An 18,808-nucleotide genomic window follows, 5' to 3' on the forward strand; every position below is an offset into this window, starting at 1 on the left:
CCTCTCCATCTTTAGATGCCTTTCTTTTACTGAAAGTATATTTTTTACTAATCTACTCTCTATTTATTCTGTATATTTTCCTCTTTCTCTTCTACTCTCCCTTATATAATCTTCCTATAAAACAATGTGAAATAAGTTTAATTTTTATTTTGTGAGTGAGAATGATGAATCATATTATGTCATGTTAATAGTAATGCCTGTGATGTCTTCCTGCATATTTGCATATTCCCACCTCCTTCTCCATTAATATTTAAATGTGTTATATTATGAAACTGTGTTTATCTCTATATACATATACATACACATACACACACACACACACACACTATATATATAAATATATATATATATATATATATATATATATACACACACACACACACACACACACACACACACACACACACATACATACAAATGCACAGTTTTAATAAAATTGCAAACTCATTCATCCATAAACAGACTTCATCAGAAATAAATAGCAAATAAAATTCACTGGATGACAACAAGCAAAAACAGACATCAATCAATCACAAAGCGTTTCAACCATTTACTAGGAAAAAAACAGTGCTTATAAATGCATCATAATAAAATGAATAAATTCACAAAAATGAAGTTGCATAAATATATAAAAAATATAATGAAATATTAATATACTATTAAAATGTATATTACAAAATGCAACAATTCAGCTGTATACAATAGTAAAATGCTCTTAATAAAATCACTGTCATTTAATCCAGGAAGTGGTACCAGTATTTTATCTTAATTGCCAAACAAGCTCCCCATACTCTGTGTGTAACTCCAATCAACTCCCGCAGTACTACAAGGCATCTCCTTTAAAATCAAATATATAATTTTTATACTGACTTACAGCTACAAGTATAAAGTATATAAAAGATTATTTTCATTTTTCTTAAACATAAGTATTTATAAATTATTTTCTTAATGCTCTTTCAGATTTATCAATACAATAAGAATAGCAACAACTGCAGACTGCTAAACAGATCACCCCTAGTACCAAAATTAAAAAGTTTAGAAAATTTAAAACTATTTTTAAAATTGTTTCCTCAACATACATGCACTGTCTGTAGGATCCACACTTGGGCATCTTTCCTAATGGAATTGCCAGTAGCAGTGGAGCAACAGGATTCCAGGTTTTCTTTAAGTTCTACTTACAGACAAAAACTGTACCCTCCCTGAGTATTGCAGTAAGTTTCTTGGAACATAAAAAAAGTTTCCAGTTATTACAAATAATATTTTTATGTAGGTAGAATCAGAGTTATCTTACTACGGATGACCTTTCAGAAATTATTGTCATTATTATAATGTGGAATCCTAATAACGGGGTAAATGTACTTTGCCCTTACAAAATTTCAGTTTGAATATCATTCCGATGGTTACAAGAATACCCCCTTTGCTGAAATACAAGCAGCAACTTATCAATTTCCTACTTACATATATCATCATCTAATAAAATGTTGGCCAAACAGACCATCTGGCCTTTGAGCAAGCTTTTTTTCATCTAATAGGGTGACAACTCTTAAAATGTAGATAGGAATTTGAAAATATTGTCTTGCTACATAAAACTGCTTCATCATCTTTCTTAATTGCAATGTCTACATCATGTGTAGAATCCTTAGAAAAACTATAACCAAAATGAAGATAGTTAGATATATGCAGTTCAAACAATTAAATAATCTTCTATACCTGACCAAATGATAAAAATATTATCCAAGAATCTTAAAGGCTAAAAATGGGGCAAATATTCTTCTAACAAAACAATATCACTATGATGGCATAAACTGGAGCAAAGGCAGCACACCCATAGGTACCCTGACTTCCTGTGTAAAAAATTATCCTTCAAAAATAAATAAATAGTTATTAAAAAGTGATATAAATCCTAATAAAATGCTACTGCCTTGTGGGGAAGACAGTAGCATTGCTTCACTAAACCACTGCAATCCCACATGATATAGGAACGCACAAAATACATCAACCACATCAGCTGTAACTAGAATAGCTTTAAGATTGTATAACTAATTATTCAGGCAGCTTAAAAAATCTCTGGAATGTCTCACAATATAAAGAAACTGACTGCATTTTTTTAAAACTTTTTTATCAATGTATACACCAAGAGGGCAAGTTTTTAGCTGTTATAACTGGTCAGAATGGGATCTCTTGACATCTTAACAGACTTTAGGATCTCACAGGTCACATGTAAAAAAGAATGCATAGTTCAGTATTAAAATTTGTTGCAAAATGTCATACAAAGCAATCAATGTTTTGATATACAATACTGATCTCATTCTTAGAAACCACTGAACATTTCTCCTTATTGCTCAAAGCATTATACATACTACTTACATAGTCAATACAGTCCATTAACACCAAACATTCCCCTTTGCTGGGCTTCATTACCAGAATACTGCAATCCATTACTAATTTATCTGACATTTTTTTTTATTTGAAGAAAGATTAATACAGAGAAAATTAGACTTATATTTCAAAAATCTATGGACATTGTTTCATTCATGGTTTCAAACAGACTAATCATAGGGTGCATGGGAGGGTTAAACACAACTTTCCTTGCAAATTCTGTATCACTGTCATAATCTGAAGAGTTTTTCTTAAACAAGGCAAAACTCGATTGTTACCAATTTGAAGCATTTTACTAAATGTCTGACAAGTCCAAATGAGAACAGGAACAAAGGTAAATCCCTGTTAAAAATAATCTAAGAGAGAGTCATCTGGATATTGATGAAAACTAAATGAATATACTCACATTGTTATAACTGTGCAGAAATCCCACCAACGGAAATATTATTGCAGAAAAGAGTCTATACCTTCAGTCTTTATTTACCAAGATTAACACATTCCGCCAACAACTGCATTAGATATTTTGTGGGAAGTCCAACTCAGTTAATAAGAAACATTCCAGGAAAATGTAGCCCCAATTTCCTCTCACTCTCTTCATATGTCCAACACTTGCTCCCTACTTAAGGGAAAACCCTTTGAGGTCTATGGACTTCCAAGATGGCTGCACACTGAGTAACACCTTGATTTCAACTGTCCCAGTGTAAAAACAGAAACAAAAAAAAAAAAAAGAGCAAATGAATTTGTATTTTGGGTAAATTTCAGTAAATGGCTAGTAAGTGCACTGCCTGGATGCCAACAAAAAAGACGTTTAGTGAACCTGAAAGAAAATCAATCACAAAAGGTGAGGAGAAAACACTGGCTGGGAAGAATCCTGCTGCTGTTCAGCAAAAGCAGTTCAAGCTCCTGCTTTGGTGCAAGACAAGACATCTAGTAATCTAGAGGAATAAAAATAATCAAATGTGCTCAGAGCTGATTAAAAATAAACAAGACACTGAAGGACTGCATCAACCCAAATAACAAAAGGATGGAAAAAATAGAAGAAGCTTTAAACAGATATTCTGATGATCTGACAAAACTGCAAAAATCAGAGGTCAAATTGAAGAAAAGGCTTGCTTAGTATGAGACTGCTCGAGATGTTTAAAAAAAAAAAAGTGTCAGAATTACAAGGAGGAAAACCCGAGAATTTCTGCTGTACCAGAGAAAATGGAAGGAACATACTATATTAATTTTATGAAATAACAAATAAGCAACTCATCCCAATTTCCTCTGGCCCCCTCTTCTCCCAAATAAATTCCTTCAACACTAAGAGATGTGGACAATAATTTCTCCTCAGAATGATAATACGTAACTGGTGGTAAAATCACAGACTGAAACTAAATCTATTTACTTATTGACATTTGATTACTGGGAAAGTCCGACCGTGTGGAAGCCCATTTTCAGCGAAGGCCTGAGGAGAATAATTTTACAATCTTCAAAAATGAAACAAATACATCTGCAATTTAAATAATTATAAAAAATTAGAATATAAAAACACTTAAAAATTGATACAAGTTATAGGACAATCCTTTAATATTTAGAGAAATATTAGTCAGTTTGTAGAAAAATTCAAGATAAGTTAGTCTGATACAAACGGCAACTGAAATATGTGAGGGGAAAAACAGGGTCATGGTATACTTAGAGAGTCACGGAAGGGAATGGGACAGAAGTAAAGAAGTAAGTGAAGAAGGGAGAGCAAGGAGGTATAATGAATGAAAAAGTATTTGTTCACATTTAGGGATATGGTTTATCCTGGTTTTGAGCAAAAACAGAGACAGATAGGATGTCTTTTGGTATGGTTTTGAAAGATGGGATGGAGGCTACTAACCTGATGGATACAGGTAAGGAGTTCCAGACCTTAGCAACCTTGTACAAGTACAGACAATGCTCAGCAGAATTGCTAGGTTTGTAGACAGACAGGTGTTTTTGGTCACTGGATCACAATGAGCAACTGGTAACACAGTTGTGTAGAATGTTTATTTGGTGCTGGACAGACACACGGATGTTGGATAATTTTAAAGATGGTATGAAGCAGTGTATATGTTAGTTGACAAGGCAGTTGTAACCAATTTAGGCTTTTTAGTGCTATACAGTGGTAGGTTCTGAAAGGGATATTTTCTGCAAGTTTAGCAACTTTGTTATAGCATTGTTCCAAGTTTTAATTTTTATGAAGCATGGAGGTTAGTAAGGATGGGACTGCCATAAGGAAGAGTGGGGAGGAGATAAGTAGTGAAAAGGGTAGTTTTAGTTACATTGGTGAGAAAGTTTTGAGCTCTCTAAAGCATCCCTAGTTTTTGAGGAGTTTTTCCTTATGCAATTTTGTATATGCAGGTCGAATGTAAGATTATCATCCACTACCACTCCTAATAATTTGCTATGACAAGTGATTTCAATGGCTGCACTATCAAAAGACAGAGGACTTTAAATATTGTTTTTTCATGACAGAGGGATTTGGGGGGAAAAAGGTTTGGTCTGTTTGGGTTGAGCAGGAGTTGCGAGTTACAAAGCCATGTTTCAGTGGCTGTTAAAGCTTCCCGAGTAATTTTTTGGAGCTGTACCAAGGTGTCATACGTGCAAATGAGAGTGGAATCTTCTGTGTATTGTATTAAGGTGGCCTGTTGTGTGGATGTATACAGGGGTTAGTGAAAATGTTAAAGAGGAGGGGACCAAGGATAGAGTCTTGTGGTACACTACTGGTGACTGGGAGGTAAGGAGAGAGCGTGGAGTGCCATTTTAATGACCGATGGTGGTGGTGCTGCAGTAGCGTTGTCGCCTCACAGTATGACGTTGTCCTGTTAGATTCTCAGCTAGCGCGTCTTCTGTGTGGAGACATGCGTGAATGGGCGTACCTTCGTTGAAGGTTGTGCGTCAGAGCTGGCAACTCAGCATTTAAAAATCTACTGCCAATCATTAGCGGACCGGAGTTCCACTGTGGTGACCCCTAACCGGGAAAAGCCAAAAGACACAACAACCTGTTGGACAGATATAATTTTTGAACCACAGAAGGGTGGGCTGAGAGAGACCCAGTGAGGGCATTTGTAATAGAAGTATGCTGTGACAAACTGCGCTGAAGGCTTTAGACAAGTCTAGATGCAAGGAAGAGACTGGTCTGCTGTTATCTCTAGCTTTATAGACAGTATCGACATAGATTAGAAGGGCAGTGCTAGTACTATGGAAAGGACGGAAGCCATGTTGTATAGAGGACAGGACTTCTTCCTGCAGCAGATAGTCTAGCAATTGTTTTTGAATATATTTTTCAAGTATTTTGGCGAAGAGAGACAAGACTTTTATAGATCTAAAGTTATTAATGTCTGCTGAAGTTCCACCTTTGTGCAGAGGGATAATGTGTGACTTTTTCCAGAGAGAGGGAATGTGGGCTTCCTGGACTGACCCATTTATAAGGTTTGAGACAGGACAAGCAATGCTATAGGCTGCTGTTTTTAAGTACTCACTTGCAAGATCATAAGCTGAAGAAGAGCATGGTTTAATTTTAAGAGTAGTTTTATACAGAATGTGGGCACATATTTGAAGGTAAAAGTGGATGTGGTTATATGTGGCTGTTGGGCTTGGCTTAGATGTTGAGGAATCCTTGGTTAGAGACGCTATACTCTTTATAAAATAAGAGTTGAACTGCATTTCAGTTTTGAGCGGAGAGTTATTAGAAGAGGGATCAGGGTTGAATTTTTGGTTGGGATGCAAGATTACTTTAATGGATGTCCAAAATTTTTTAGGGTTGTGTTTAGCATTATTCTGAAAGTTATTATAGTATAGTTTTTATCTTCATTTATTTGCTTTTTAGTACAACTGTGACGCATTCTAAAATTTAATCTACTGAGTTGTTTTATATTTTTGCCATTCTTTCCAATTTGATGTCTTACTATAATGTGTGGGGCTATTAATTAGTTGCATGAAACCATACAAGTTCATGTTATATGGAGAATTAGAGTTTACGTCTAACCAACTGACATTCACATCACCTAGCAGTATTTTTTCTTGTGGAAATGTTATAGATATCAAATGTAGGATATCTTCCAGTATAGCTGTATTGTCACTAGGAAGGATGTCAAGGGCAGTAATACATAATCTGTTTATAATTGCTTATTTTGAGGAAAACAATAAGAAGCTCTACTGAACTGAATTTTGGTATTGGTTTGCTGTAAGGGGAAATGTGGTAGGTTCTGGGAAATATTAGAGCAGTACCACCACCTTTCCTCTTTATATGATTATTATGTATGAAATTATAGCCAGGAGGTATAACGTCAGAGTCACTTATGCTGGGTCTAAGCCAAGTTTCAGTTACAGCGAGAGCATCAGGCTTATGTTGGGTAATCCAGGCATGTAGTTCAGCAAATGCCAAAAAAAAAAAAAAACTCAATATTGTATCCTTTGGGAAGAAATCTACCCCAGGAAACTACCAAATTCACAATACAACCCCAAGAGATGACCCAAATGTTTGGTTGGGAATTTTAAGTGGACAGTAACTTAACTTTTGACCAACATGTCTCCACTGCTGTAACACAGTCCTTCTATAATGCACAGCTTACAAATAAAGGAATTGTGTCAATATCTAAAGTAGTCATTAACATCCTTAATTAGCCTTCATTAGGCCAACTGAATATAAAGCCGCCTCTGGCGTGCATCTGTCCAGACACAAGCAATAACTGGAATGCCAACAGAGATACCTTACTAAAAGGATATTAGGCCCAAGCAATATGTCCTACATTTACTGACAAAGCTCTGACACTATACTTAGTATCCTGCAGACTGCTAAGAGGTGACCTGCAACTGGTATACAAAGCATCCTTCGGTCTATTACTGCTGGCCCTACTGCACATCAGCAAGTCAAATGGCATCAGAAATATTCAGTCTAAAGATCTAAACCTCTTTTATAACATCAACAGAACAATTCTGAGGGACAGGACCTTTAAAGTAGGAAAACTGCAGCACCAGGAAAACATCAGTTTGGGACAAGAATGTGATATAAAAGAACTTGAGCAAGAGAGAGTGTATAAATACTTGGGAATTCATGAAGGATAGGCAATAAAACATGAACAAATGCATATAAAACTTAGTAAGAAGTACTTTAGAAGACTTAAATTAATCCTGAAAACAGCATTGACGTCCAGGAACGAAATCCAAGCTATAAACCAATTTGCTCTGCCTGTCCCAACTTACAGTTTTGGGAGTGATTGATTGGCCACAAAACGTGTTGGATTAGATATTAAAACAAGAAGGATGCTTCATGCTCACCAGATCTACAAAAATCAGTGCATACCAAGATTATATATTCCCCGTTCTGAAGGAGGGATGGGCCTCCTTGAAATTGATTACATGTACAGATCTGACTTCACACATATCTGCTGACCTCACGAGACCCAAACATAGTGAAAATTTTGAAACATGAGGAGAATAAATCTAAGATGACTTCTATGCTTAACCTGGCAGAAGCATATCACTGTCAAGCAGGAATGGAAATCAAACCAGAAGTAGATAAAAATCAGACTGCAACTGAAAGTGCCAAAAAACAAAAAATATATAAGGTGAAGGACCAGATGAAAAGGCATGAAATGTGGAAAAATCATAATAGTGGCAAGTATAGAAAATCTCTGGAAGGACCTCATGTTGATCAGGAACAAACGCAGGAACAGTTAAGGAGAGGCGAATTCAAAACAAGAGATGAAAGGTTACTACTGGCAGCCCAAGACAGTGGTCTACATAAATGCTGGTTTACAAACTCCACTGAACATGTGGGAGAAACAGACAAATGTAGGTTTTGTAAAACCAATTTGGAAACAGTCGCACACCTCGTTGCTGGTTGTGACACATTAATGGCAGAGGGCCTGTACACTGAAAGCCACAATAATGTGGTGAGACTGTTGCACTGGGGATTGTGCAAACATTATGGTTTTGAAGTGGCTGAGAGGCACTGGAAGCATGAGCCACAAAGCATCACAGAAAATGATGAAGTCTACATCACATGAGATCATCCTTTACCAACAATTCAAAAGATAGATGCTAGAAAACCAGATATAGTAGTCCAAGAAAAGAAGACAAGAGCAGCATTGATCATTGAAACCGCCACACCCAGTGACTACAGTGTCCTGCGTACAGAGAGGCACAAGGTTATAAAATATCAGGATCTGCAAGCAGAAACACGAGCAATGTGGAAGAAGGATACCCAGATAGATCCAATTGTAGTAGGAGCAATGGGTCTTATAAAAAGAAAAGTCTCTACCATCATATTTAGGTATGCTGACTCCATATGAATTACAGAAGGAGTCGTTACTGGGCACACTGCAGGTGCTGCGAAGAGCACTTTTGGCTGACATCAAAGAGTGAAACAATACTAATTTTATGAACTTTAATCGTGCTTTGACTTGGGAATGGTGTCCATGCCTGTCATGGTATTAGAAACCCAAAAGATTTGGAGAAATTAAAAAAAGGGACAGGTGAATTTCACAGAGATACCACTGCTCTGGAATAGACTCTCCATTCATGTAAAACAAAGCGTATCTCTATTCATATTCAATGGCAACCTGGCTCTACAGACTGGTACTAGAAAATTTCCCCAAGGACATTCCCCCTGTACTACTGATGGACAGGTTAATTCATGTACCAAAAGAGAAATTAGCCAGGTTTAAAATGGCCCAAAAGGGCATCCAGCCTAGTACTTACCTCTCTACACACAGTGCAAAATGGAATCAGCCTCACATTTCCATATGTAGCCTATGGTGCGTGCAATTCCTTTAGCTGTAAAAGCAATAAATCTTCAAGGAAGACAATATGGCCATAAATAAATGGCTGTTGTACTTAATATCCCAGTCATCGCCAATACACATCTCAGGTGCTCTGGTGCCCCCTCCCAAAGAAGAAGAAGAAAAAAAAACATATTGTCCTTTTACATAAACAGAGCACCTTATATGAAATGTAACAGACAACCTTCGGACTCAAAACACAATCCACAAAGCAAACCGCCTCTAATACAATCCATACAAGACAAGGTAAACACTTAATACAATTTTAAATGTGATTTTCAACACAGTAATCAAATTTGATATCAAATGAAAACACACACACACACACACACACACACACACACACACACACACACACAGACACACACAGCCAAAACCAGTTGCCGTGCTGAAACAGTCATGACACGTAATGACTCAAAAGAACAAATGATGTTCAATCTTTCCAAACCTTTAAAAAGTAAGACTGGTTCTCTGCTTTATAACCAGTGAATAACAGGACAGGTTCTGGTTTTCTGTTGCCACGAAGAGCATAAAGCAGGTATCTCATCACTCATTAGACCCATTATAGAGTACAATGCCCCTTTTGGAATGTACCTCACAAGACATCTACAACAACTGGAAAGACCACAGAAATACCTCACAAAGAGGATCACTGGCCTCAAACAGATGCCCTACGCAGACAGTCTCAAAAAACTACAGCTTTACTCCATTGCATATCGCCTACTCAGGGGCGATCTCTGCCTAACATATAAAGCTATGTCAAACCCAGAGCTGTTGGACATGCTCCACTTAAAGAAATCCCAATCCCTCCGAGCTACACACTCTAGGGACCTAAACCTTGTCACCACAATAAACAGAACATGCTGGAGGGATAGATTCCTGTAGGGACCTAAACCTTGTCACCACAATAAACAGAACATGCTGGAGGGATAGATTCCTGTCCCAGAGACTTCCCATACTCTGGAACAGACTACCTATCTATATCAAGCAGAGCTCCTCATTAGCACTCAAGAAAAATCTTGATGATTGGATGGGAAATGGGAAATTCACCCTGGGGATCACTTCTGTGGCTCTGCTCGACAGGGGCACAGGAAAAATTTTCTTTATTGGCGAAAACCAGGGTACATTTTTTTGGCTAGGCTTGTATAGGCCCTAGGGCCGTTAGCCTCGTACCTACCTATGAACCTAATCAGAATATGAAATAATACTCATACAGAAAACAATATTGTAACAGTATTCAAATAAAACTGAGCACAAACAGGTGAAGGTATCTACTAGACATGCAGCCTGAAAAGAAAGTGTCATTTTGACAAGTTCATACACTCTCCGCCACATACAACAAAAATGCAAGTTATCAAAACAAGCAGATCACACGTCCATCTATAATCATTAACAAACATACAACTTTCATCTGCATATGACACGAGGACAGACAGGGCAGTCAAAGAATACACAAGAAAGGGAAGAATCAAGTACTCAAACCAAACAAAAAGGATGCAGAATTTATGCCTGTGCTCAGCCTCATCTCTTTTCTTTCCTGTATTACAGAAACATTCTAACAAAAAGAGAGACTTAAATCACAAGAAGGTGCATCACCTCCTACTTACCCTACAGCAGGAGGATCCTCACTGACACCTGTGCCCCTTTTCTGTTTGCGTTGCTTCTTCTTATTCTTTTTTCCCTGGCAGCTAGACCCTGGGAAACAGAAAATCATAGGTACTCATCATTACCGATTCCATCAGTTTCCACTTAATCCACCCAGACTTCATCGACAGACTTCCAATCGCGTCCTATTCCCCAATTATCCTTTACCAATTCCTCTCCTGTACCATGCATTATGCCGTCCACACTACATTTCTTTCAAATCCTCCCATTTTCTCTGTTTTGCTACCAGTCTTTCCTGCTTATCCGTTATTCCGTATATAAGTTGTAAATCCTATCTGCTTCTAATAACGTATTAATCAGAAGTAAAATTCCCCAAGTACCTCTTAATAGTCAACTGGCAAACATTATAACGGTATACGAATGCAAGAGGCCCATAGGTAAAGGGCAGAAACACAAAGTATCAGTTCTACAGAATTGCTTAATTTAAACAGTGATCTTATTTGTATGAAATGAAACATTTTCAACTGTACCCATATACGCGAGTTCAGTTAACATCAACATAAATTTTCTTGATCCGGGTAGACTACAGGTGTAACCTCATTCTCGCAATAATACAACGATTCTAAGTTGTTTGCCTTTACATTCATCAGATTCTACTTGACATCTAGTGCCTAGGCTATAGTTCCGTACCTCCGTACCCACTTTTTACCCAGCAGCCCCATTTTCCCCTCAGCCCATCAAACCTCACCTTTCTTGCTGCTCATTGCTCAGCTGCGACTAGCTAACAGTTCTTGGCGCGCCTGCGCTGTGTCTTCTGCAAAAAGAGCTCTTGCGCGCAACGATGACAGCTTGCTGCTGGACCTGAGGGAATTGTGATAGTGAATCCCAAAAATAACCCCCTTTGCGACATGCACGTAGTAAGCTCTTTGCGTTCCTAGTCGTGGTTCTTTTTCTCACTTATTGCAGGGATTGTTGTTTAAAAACTATAGATTAAATCTTATCTGTTGAGTCATATGTTGTCACCAGCAGCTGCCACTAATTGTCCACTGCTGTAATTTCTGTTGTGTTTTTTTTTTTTTGGATATTGCCTGCAGTTTCTCGGGATACTGTATCCCGTGCGTCCAGATATCTTTATGACACTTACAGCAGGAAATTTGAATGAGAACATTAGGAGCAGTCTGACCATTTAGCACGTGGCGAAAGGCAGCTGTTACTATGGGCTAATACACTAACAACAATCTGTTTTCCTTGTGGTGTTGAATATTGCGATTTTTCACATAGTTACAAACGTGTACGTGCATTTAAACTTATGTTTCGTGCAGATCGGAAAAATGTAGTAGAAAGAGCTTTTGTTTACTTAAGTTGTTTCTTTATGTTTTGTTGACCATGTTTTATTTCCGTGTGTCATTTAAGGTTGCAGCATCATTTACTTAGAATGACCATACAGAGCTCTCAACCACTTAGCTCAAGAACCATGAATAAAGCCAAAAAGTAAAGAGGGAGAAAAGCCCAAAGCATACATTAACTGTGCCTTATTTTTAAAGAATGACCCTGCTTTTGCTTCATATTTTTTGTCCTGCCCTTGTAAAACTTTTTATTTTCTGGTGAATTGTTGCTACAACACCTGTTGTTATGTTTACTTTTTAAGAGAATCCAAATTGCTCCTGATTTAAGCCCCCTCCCCCCCAAAAAAAACACACTTTATTGTTGGCTTTGTCTCTAATGTTTGAGCAGTGGATCAAAGTCAGGGATAGATTTTAAATAGTGGCTGTTACAAAGACAGTTGCTAGGTTAAGAAGTTTTACATTAATCTTGTTTTTCCTGATGGATTTGAAGTCTGAAACTCAACTGTCTGTCATTATTTAGTGAATGTAGTCCTCAAAGATTTGCCAGAAAACTACAGGTTTTAGGAAGAATAGACCGACAAATGAGGCAAAATCAACGACAGCTGAAAGCTATGAAGATCAACATGTTCTTGGGTTTTGAAAAACATGCTTTAATTTTGCAAAATACTTTTCTTTATAACAGTCGGGCTTGCAGTGTAATGTTACTATGTGCTTAGTTAAATCTTCAGATTTCACAGCATAGACTGGAGTTACTCGCCAAATTATTTCTACAACCTCACTATTCAGGAGACATCAGTAATGTTAATTGCACCCAAGGCTAGTACAGCCCCAGTAAGGAGCTCTGGTCTACGATTGATACAAGTTGTAATTAAAGAATGATAATTGTGGTGTTAGCCAGGTAGTTAACACTTCTAGATATTGCTGGGTTAAGAAAAGTTTAAGTCCAAATGCTTTCTATGCTTTAGTAAATAACCCTAGCTGAAAGAATAAAGCACCAGTAGTAAGTTCTAAATGCATTATACAGCATAGCAGGTGCAACAGTGAGAGAGAGTTCAGCCAGTTTGAAGTGGATATTAATAAATCATGCAAAATTCTGAAGTATGTCGGGTAGAGTTAATCACTGAATTCAGGAAATAACATTTGTCCTACCTTCTTATTGCTAAGAACTTGCTGTATAAAAAGCGACATGGGACTTTGAAATTTGGAGGCATACTATAAGGCCATGCAAGTTGGATTAATATATTTGATTCAGGACATGAAATATATATACCTAAATGGAAACACAGTATAGACATAAGTCATGACAAGTAATAACAGGATCATATTTAGGCATTTGTGCAGATATAAGAAAGGAATATAAATAACATTATATATAACAATAAATCCACACATTTCCACTGAAGGAAAAATGCAAAATGTGTCAGACAAAATGCACTGAATTCACAACACCACTGGCACTCTTTTTGAATTTAAAAACTTTTTTTTCACATGACTATAAAATGACCCTGCACATCAGCTAAACAGGCTTCCAAGATTCTTGTAAGGTGGTTTAGTTGAAGCAGTAGTTTATTTATTAAAGAACGTTTTCAGCTTCAAAGGAATTAGCAGTGGTCTTTTGAGTTCAACATTACAGACATGAAAATATTAAGCAAGTCTTTATGTTAAAGGAAGTTAGACCTTGAAAAAATAGAATAACACCAATATGATATACTATATATAGAAATAAGCAAGACATTTGAAAAAGAAAGAATATATAAAGATTATGTTAAAAGAAAATGAGGTAACAAAATGAGATGAAGCTGGACAAATGTTTGGATTATTAAACTCAGATCAACTTGCATATACAGACTTAATCTCAGAGTTCAAAGAAGATATGCAGAGTTGGATAATAATTTTGTAAACCACAAATAATAGATTTTACAAATGAGACCATAATACAAAAGGCAGACTATAAAAGAATAAGTAGAGCATGTAGCATTAAATTTCGAAGGCAATATAATATAAAGGTAAAAATATCATGGAGTGTACATTCGATATTACAGATAATCAGTTGAAGGAAACATGTCTTAACCCTAGATATAAAACTACTAAAAAAATAGAAATGTTGCATGGCAGTGTTTACAGAAATATTTCTATGCCCACATACAAGATGCAGATCCTAAAGATGTGATGGTTCAGAAAGAGGTTCTTGGGAGAATGGATTTTGGGAATGTATGGAGTTCCTTCAGTACAAGAATATCTTGAATAATATGCTAAGTCTTATGCTTACAAGAAAATTTCACTTTGGTATGGACATGAGTTTTTTGATTTGGTGTAAACAATCACATACTAAGAAGGTGAAAACTTTGCTTTATTTGTTGTTGCTAGTGCCTAAGAAAGCTATGACTAGAAAATGGAAAACCATACCCAAACCATCAATAACAGAAGTGAAAAAGATGATTACAGAGGTTAAAAACATGAAACTCATAACTATTAGAGTTCAGAAACAGAACTCTACAGGAAAGAAATGGGTTATATGGGATTCTGTAATGAAAATTGAGCTTGTAGAAGGCATTGGCATGGAGCAAAATAACTAAAATGTATATCTATTTAGTAAAGTGGAGTGCAATACAAGGTGTGAGGTCACTGGTTGAATTGTTAAGGTTTGCAATATGGTAAAAGTAAAACACTGTGGTCACCAGTTCATTCTTGATCTCATATTATGCTGTAAATTGCCAAGTATTATAACTGTTTTTTGTTTAAGGAGCAATGTTAAATCAAACCTGAGAGTTAAGACTAGATAGAATAGTTGATTGTGATATTTGGATTAACATGCTAAACGATGGCAAGTTACTGAAAGTTAAATGTAAGCACTGATTGACGTGAGGCTAATTCATCAGTATTGTATAAATATAACTGGTTATATCAGCAGTCGGTGCTGAAATAGCAAGTTCACCATGCACGTGGCTTAGACAGTATGTAAAATGAAAACGTGGTAAAAAAATCAATATTTGCTGTACAAAAAAACTTTTATAAACTGTAGTTTTCCATATAATCAACATATTTGATTCAATGGCATGCATTTAAAACTTTTGAATTTTATACTTTTTTGCTGTACAGCATTTATCACTAGTCAGACTTTAGTTTACCATTTTGAGGTTTCATAGTCATTTTTTAACTAAAAGGGTCAGAGTAAATTGCTAGTCCTTTAGTAAAACCAGAGTGCTTTCTCGCTGTTTTACAAAACAAGGTTTCACCCACTATTTAGCATAGTCTTTTATGCAAATAGGCAGATGCCTTTCAGGGCAAGAACATCTAGGTAGAATGGAATCAGGTATGTCTGAATATTCAGAACAATGGGCCTGATCCCAAAAGATTTACTCATTATGTAAGTGATTTACCCCAGTATAAGCCTGCCCCAATTCCAAAAAACCTGCTGTTGGTGTGACTTACTACAATGTAAGCCTGACCAGTAGTAAGTTCTAAATGCATTATACAGCATAGCAGGTGCAACAGTGAGAGAGAGTTCAGCCAGTTTGAAGTGGATATTAATAATTCATGCAAAATTCTGAAATATGTTGGGTAGAGTTAATCACTGAATTCAGGAAATAACATTTGTCCTACCTTCTTATTGCTAAGAACTTGCTGTATAAAAAGCGACATGGGACTTTGAAATTTGGAGGCATACTATAAGGCCATGCAGGTTGGATTAATATATTTGATTCAGGACATGAAATATATATACCTAAATGGAAACACAGTATAGACATAAGTCATGACAAGTAATAACAGGATCATATTTAGGCATTTGTGCAGATATAAGAAAGGAATATAAATAACATTATATATAAAGTACAGTTTTGTACCTACCATAAATGTAGATGTTCGAGGATCTCCATTGCTGCAGTCCTGACATAAGGGTATTCCGCTGCCCACCATCGGCCCGAATACCAAAGGGCTAGAACCGGCGTCGGTCATCGGCGCTCGAGACTGACATCAGTACGTGTCAGTACAAATGCGCATGACCGATGCCATAACCTCAGTCTTTCTTGCCTCAGATGTCAGAATGCAAAAAAAAACACCACCCAAACCTCAACCTAAAAAGAAAAGGGGGAAGGAGGGAATTGGACTGCAGCAATGGAGATCCTCGAACATCTACATTTATGGTAGGTACAAAACTGTACTATGTTCTTCGTCTCCCATTGCTGCAGTCCTGACATAAGGGTAGAATCCCAGAGCAACGGAAAAAAGGGAGGCTGGTCAACTAAATAGCAGTAGGAGCTGCTGACATGCCCTGTAAGATTGCATTGGCAAACCCAGCCCTAGACCTAGAATAAAGAGGTAAATGATAATGCTTTGTAAAGGTATGTACAGAACTCCAAGTAGCTGCTTCTAGAATGTCTTTAGTAGCTACCTCTCTCAAAAAAGCAGTAGAAGTGGCCGTAGCCCTAGTAGAATGAGACCTGATCCCAGCTGGAACATCCTTACCATGATGAGAGTAACAAAAAGCAATACAATGGCTAATCCACTTGGAAATAGTTTGTTTCGAGACAGCTTTCCCTCGTGAAGTCAAAGCAAAAGAAACAAATAATTGTTGAGAACTCCTGAACTCATTGGTTCTGCTCAAATAATACCTCAACTGCCTATGTACATCCAAAGAATGCAAAACTTTTTCCCGTCATTTTGGGGGTTAAAAAGTAGGCAAATGTATAGACTGGTTCAATGCCACATTAGAAATCACTTTAGGCAGAAAAGTAGGATTAGCACGTAAGGAAACCCTGTCATTGTGAAAAATCAGAAAAGGTTCCACTGCCATGAGGGCCTGTAATTCAGATACCCTTCTAGCAGAAGTAATAGCCAACAAAAAAGCAGTCTTCCAAGACAAGAACTGCAAGTCAGCTGTAGCTGCAGGTTCAAAAGGAGGCAGAGTCAGCTTTTCCAAAACAAAATTAAGATCCCAGGTAGGAGTAGGAGCTCTCCGTGGGGGTCTGATATTCTTTGCCCCTCTAAGAAACTGTTTAACCAATGGATGTGAAAATAAAGGAGGGTCACAATCATAGTGAGCAGAAATAGCTGCAGCATGCACTTTTACAGAAGAGAAGGACAAACCCTTGTCCAATAAAACAGTCAAATATTGCAATGTACAACTCAAATTAGGCAATTCGACATCAAAGCCTTTAGCTGAACTCCAAAGAAAAAATCTCTTCCATTTACCAGCATAAACTTTTCGAGTACTAGGACGCCTGGCTTCCAAAATAACATCCAAAACTTGTTGAGGGAGCTGAAGGTCCTCCTTCTCTAAAACAGAATGCGCCAGGCTGTCAGGCGCAGGGAGTGCACCCTGACATTGAGAAAATGATTGTTCTCCTGAGACAATAAATGAGGAATCTGTGGCAATGGCCAAGGTGGTACATGAATCAAGCTCCTCAACAGAGGGTACCAATGCTGACGAGGCCAATCCGGTGCTATAAGGATCATGCAAGGCTTGTCCCTCCTGACTTTCAACAGCACCTGTGGAAGAAGAGGCAAAGGAGGAAAAGCATACACGTGAAGGTTGCTCCAACTGAAGGATAGTGCATCTATTTTCCAGGCTTTCGGATGAAATAGCCTTGTGCAAAACAGTGGCAGTTGGAAATTCAGAGGAGAAGCAAACAGATCTATGTCCGGAGTTACCCAAGCCATTGTCAACTGAAGAAATACCTGAGGGTCCAATTTCCATTCGTGAGGATCCACAATCTGTCTGCTCAGAACATCTGCTAAAGAATTTTGTGCTCCTGGCAGAAACTGTGCTCGAAGAGTGATGTGCAGATTCAAAGCAATTTCCCACAACAGCATTGCTTGTCTGCAAAGAGGGTAAGAATGAGTTCCCCCTTGCTTGTTGATGTACCACATGACCGTCGTGTTGTCTGTTCGAATCAACACCAGTCCTGGTTGAAGTAGACCTTTGAATCCCTCCAAGGCAAATTGAACTGCCAGCATCTCTTTCATGTTGATATGCAAGTGAAGTAGCTCTGGGGCCCAAAGGTCTTGAATCCATTTTCCTCTGAAATGAGCTCCCCAGGCTGACTCCGAGGCGTCTGTCGTTAATATCTGACTTGCCTCTGGTTGGGTCACAGAGAGCCCCTTGTTTAGGTGACATTCCTGAGCCCACCACAGAAATTCTCTCTGAATGCAAGGTAGGATCCGAATGACAGTGTCCAAATCGTGGCAGTGTTGAGTCCAAACGTTCTTGAGATACCATTGTAGCTTCCTCATATGCAGTTTGGCATTGGGAAGTACTAGAATGCAAGATGCCATGAACCCCAAGGCTTGAAGGACTGTCCTTGCAGTCAGCCTGGACATTACTGATAGCTGCTGGAAGTATATGTGAAGATTCCTTTGTTTGTCCGGGGTAAGAAATGCCATCTGAGCAGCTGTATTCAGTTTCACACCCAGAAAACACATATCTTGTGAGGGTACTAGACTGGACTTTATTTCGTTCACAGAATACCCTAGGCATCTGAAAACTGTCATTACATACTGCAGATGTTGAAGAAGTTCGTGCTTGCCTTGAGCCAGAATCAAACAGTCGTCCAGATAAGGATAAATTTGAATTCCTGCTAGCCTGAGAAAAGCTATTACTGGAGCCAGGACTTTCGTGAATACCCTGGGCACAGTAGACAAGCCAAAGGGCAATGCAGAGAACTGATAATGCAAATTCCCATTCCG

General features: G+C 37.7%; 1 protein-coding gene across 1 annotated transcript in view; it reads right to left on the bottom strand.

Moving 5' to 3' along the window:
• The window catches only part of SRPK3 (SRSF protein kinase 3), a 2,415,720-nt gene extending 2,404,210 nt beyond the window's left edge, over window positions 1–11,510 (bottom strand). The window contains exons 1-2 of the mRNA XM_044080110.1: window positions 11,306–11,510; window positions 10,778–10,865 (exon numbers count right to left, since the gene is read on the bottom strand). Of these exons, the coding sequence (XP_043936045.1) occupies window positions 10,778–10,865; window positions 11,306–11,336 (119 nt within the window). The 5' untranslated portion in view covers window positions 11,337–11,510. The remainder of the gene's footprint in view (window positions 1–10,777; window positions 10,866–11,305) is intronic.
• Between the last annotated feature and the right edge of the window lie 7,298 nt (window positions 11,511–18,808).

The sequence above is a fragment of the Protopterus annectens genome, chromosome 8.part0 (genome assembly GCF_019279795.1).
Source record: "Protopterus annectens isolate FY-2018-M chromosome 8.part0, PAN1.0, whole genome shotgun sequence".
NCBI lineage: Eukaryota > Metazoa > Chordata > Ceratodontiformes > Protopteridae > Protopterus > Protopterus annectens.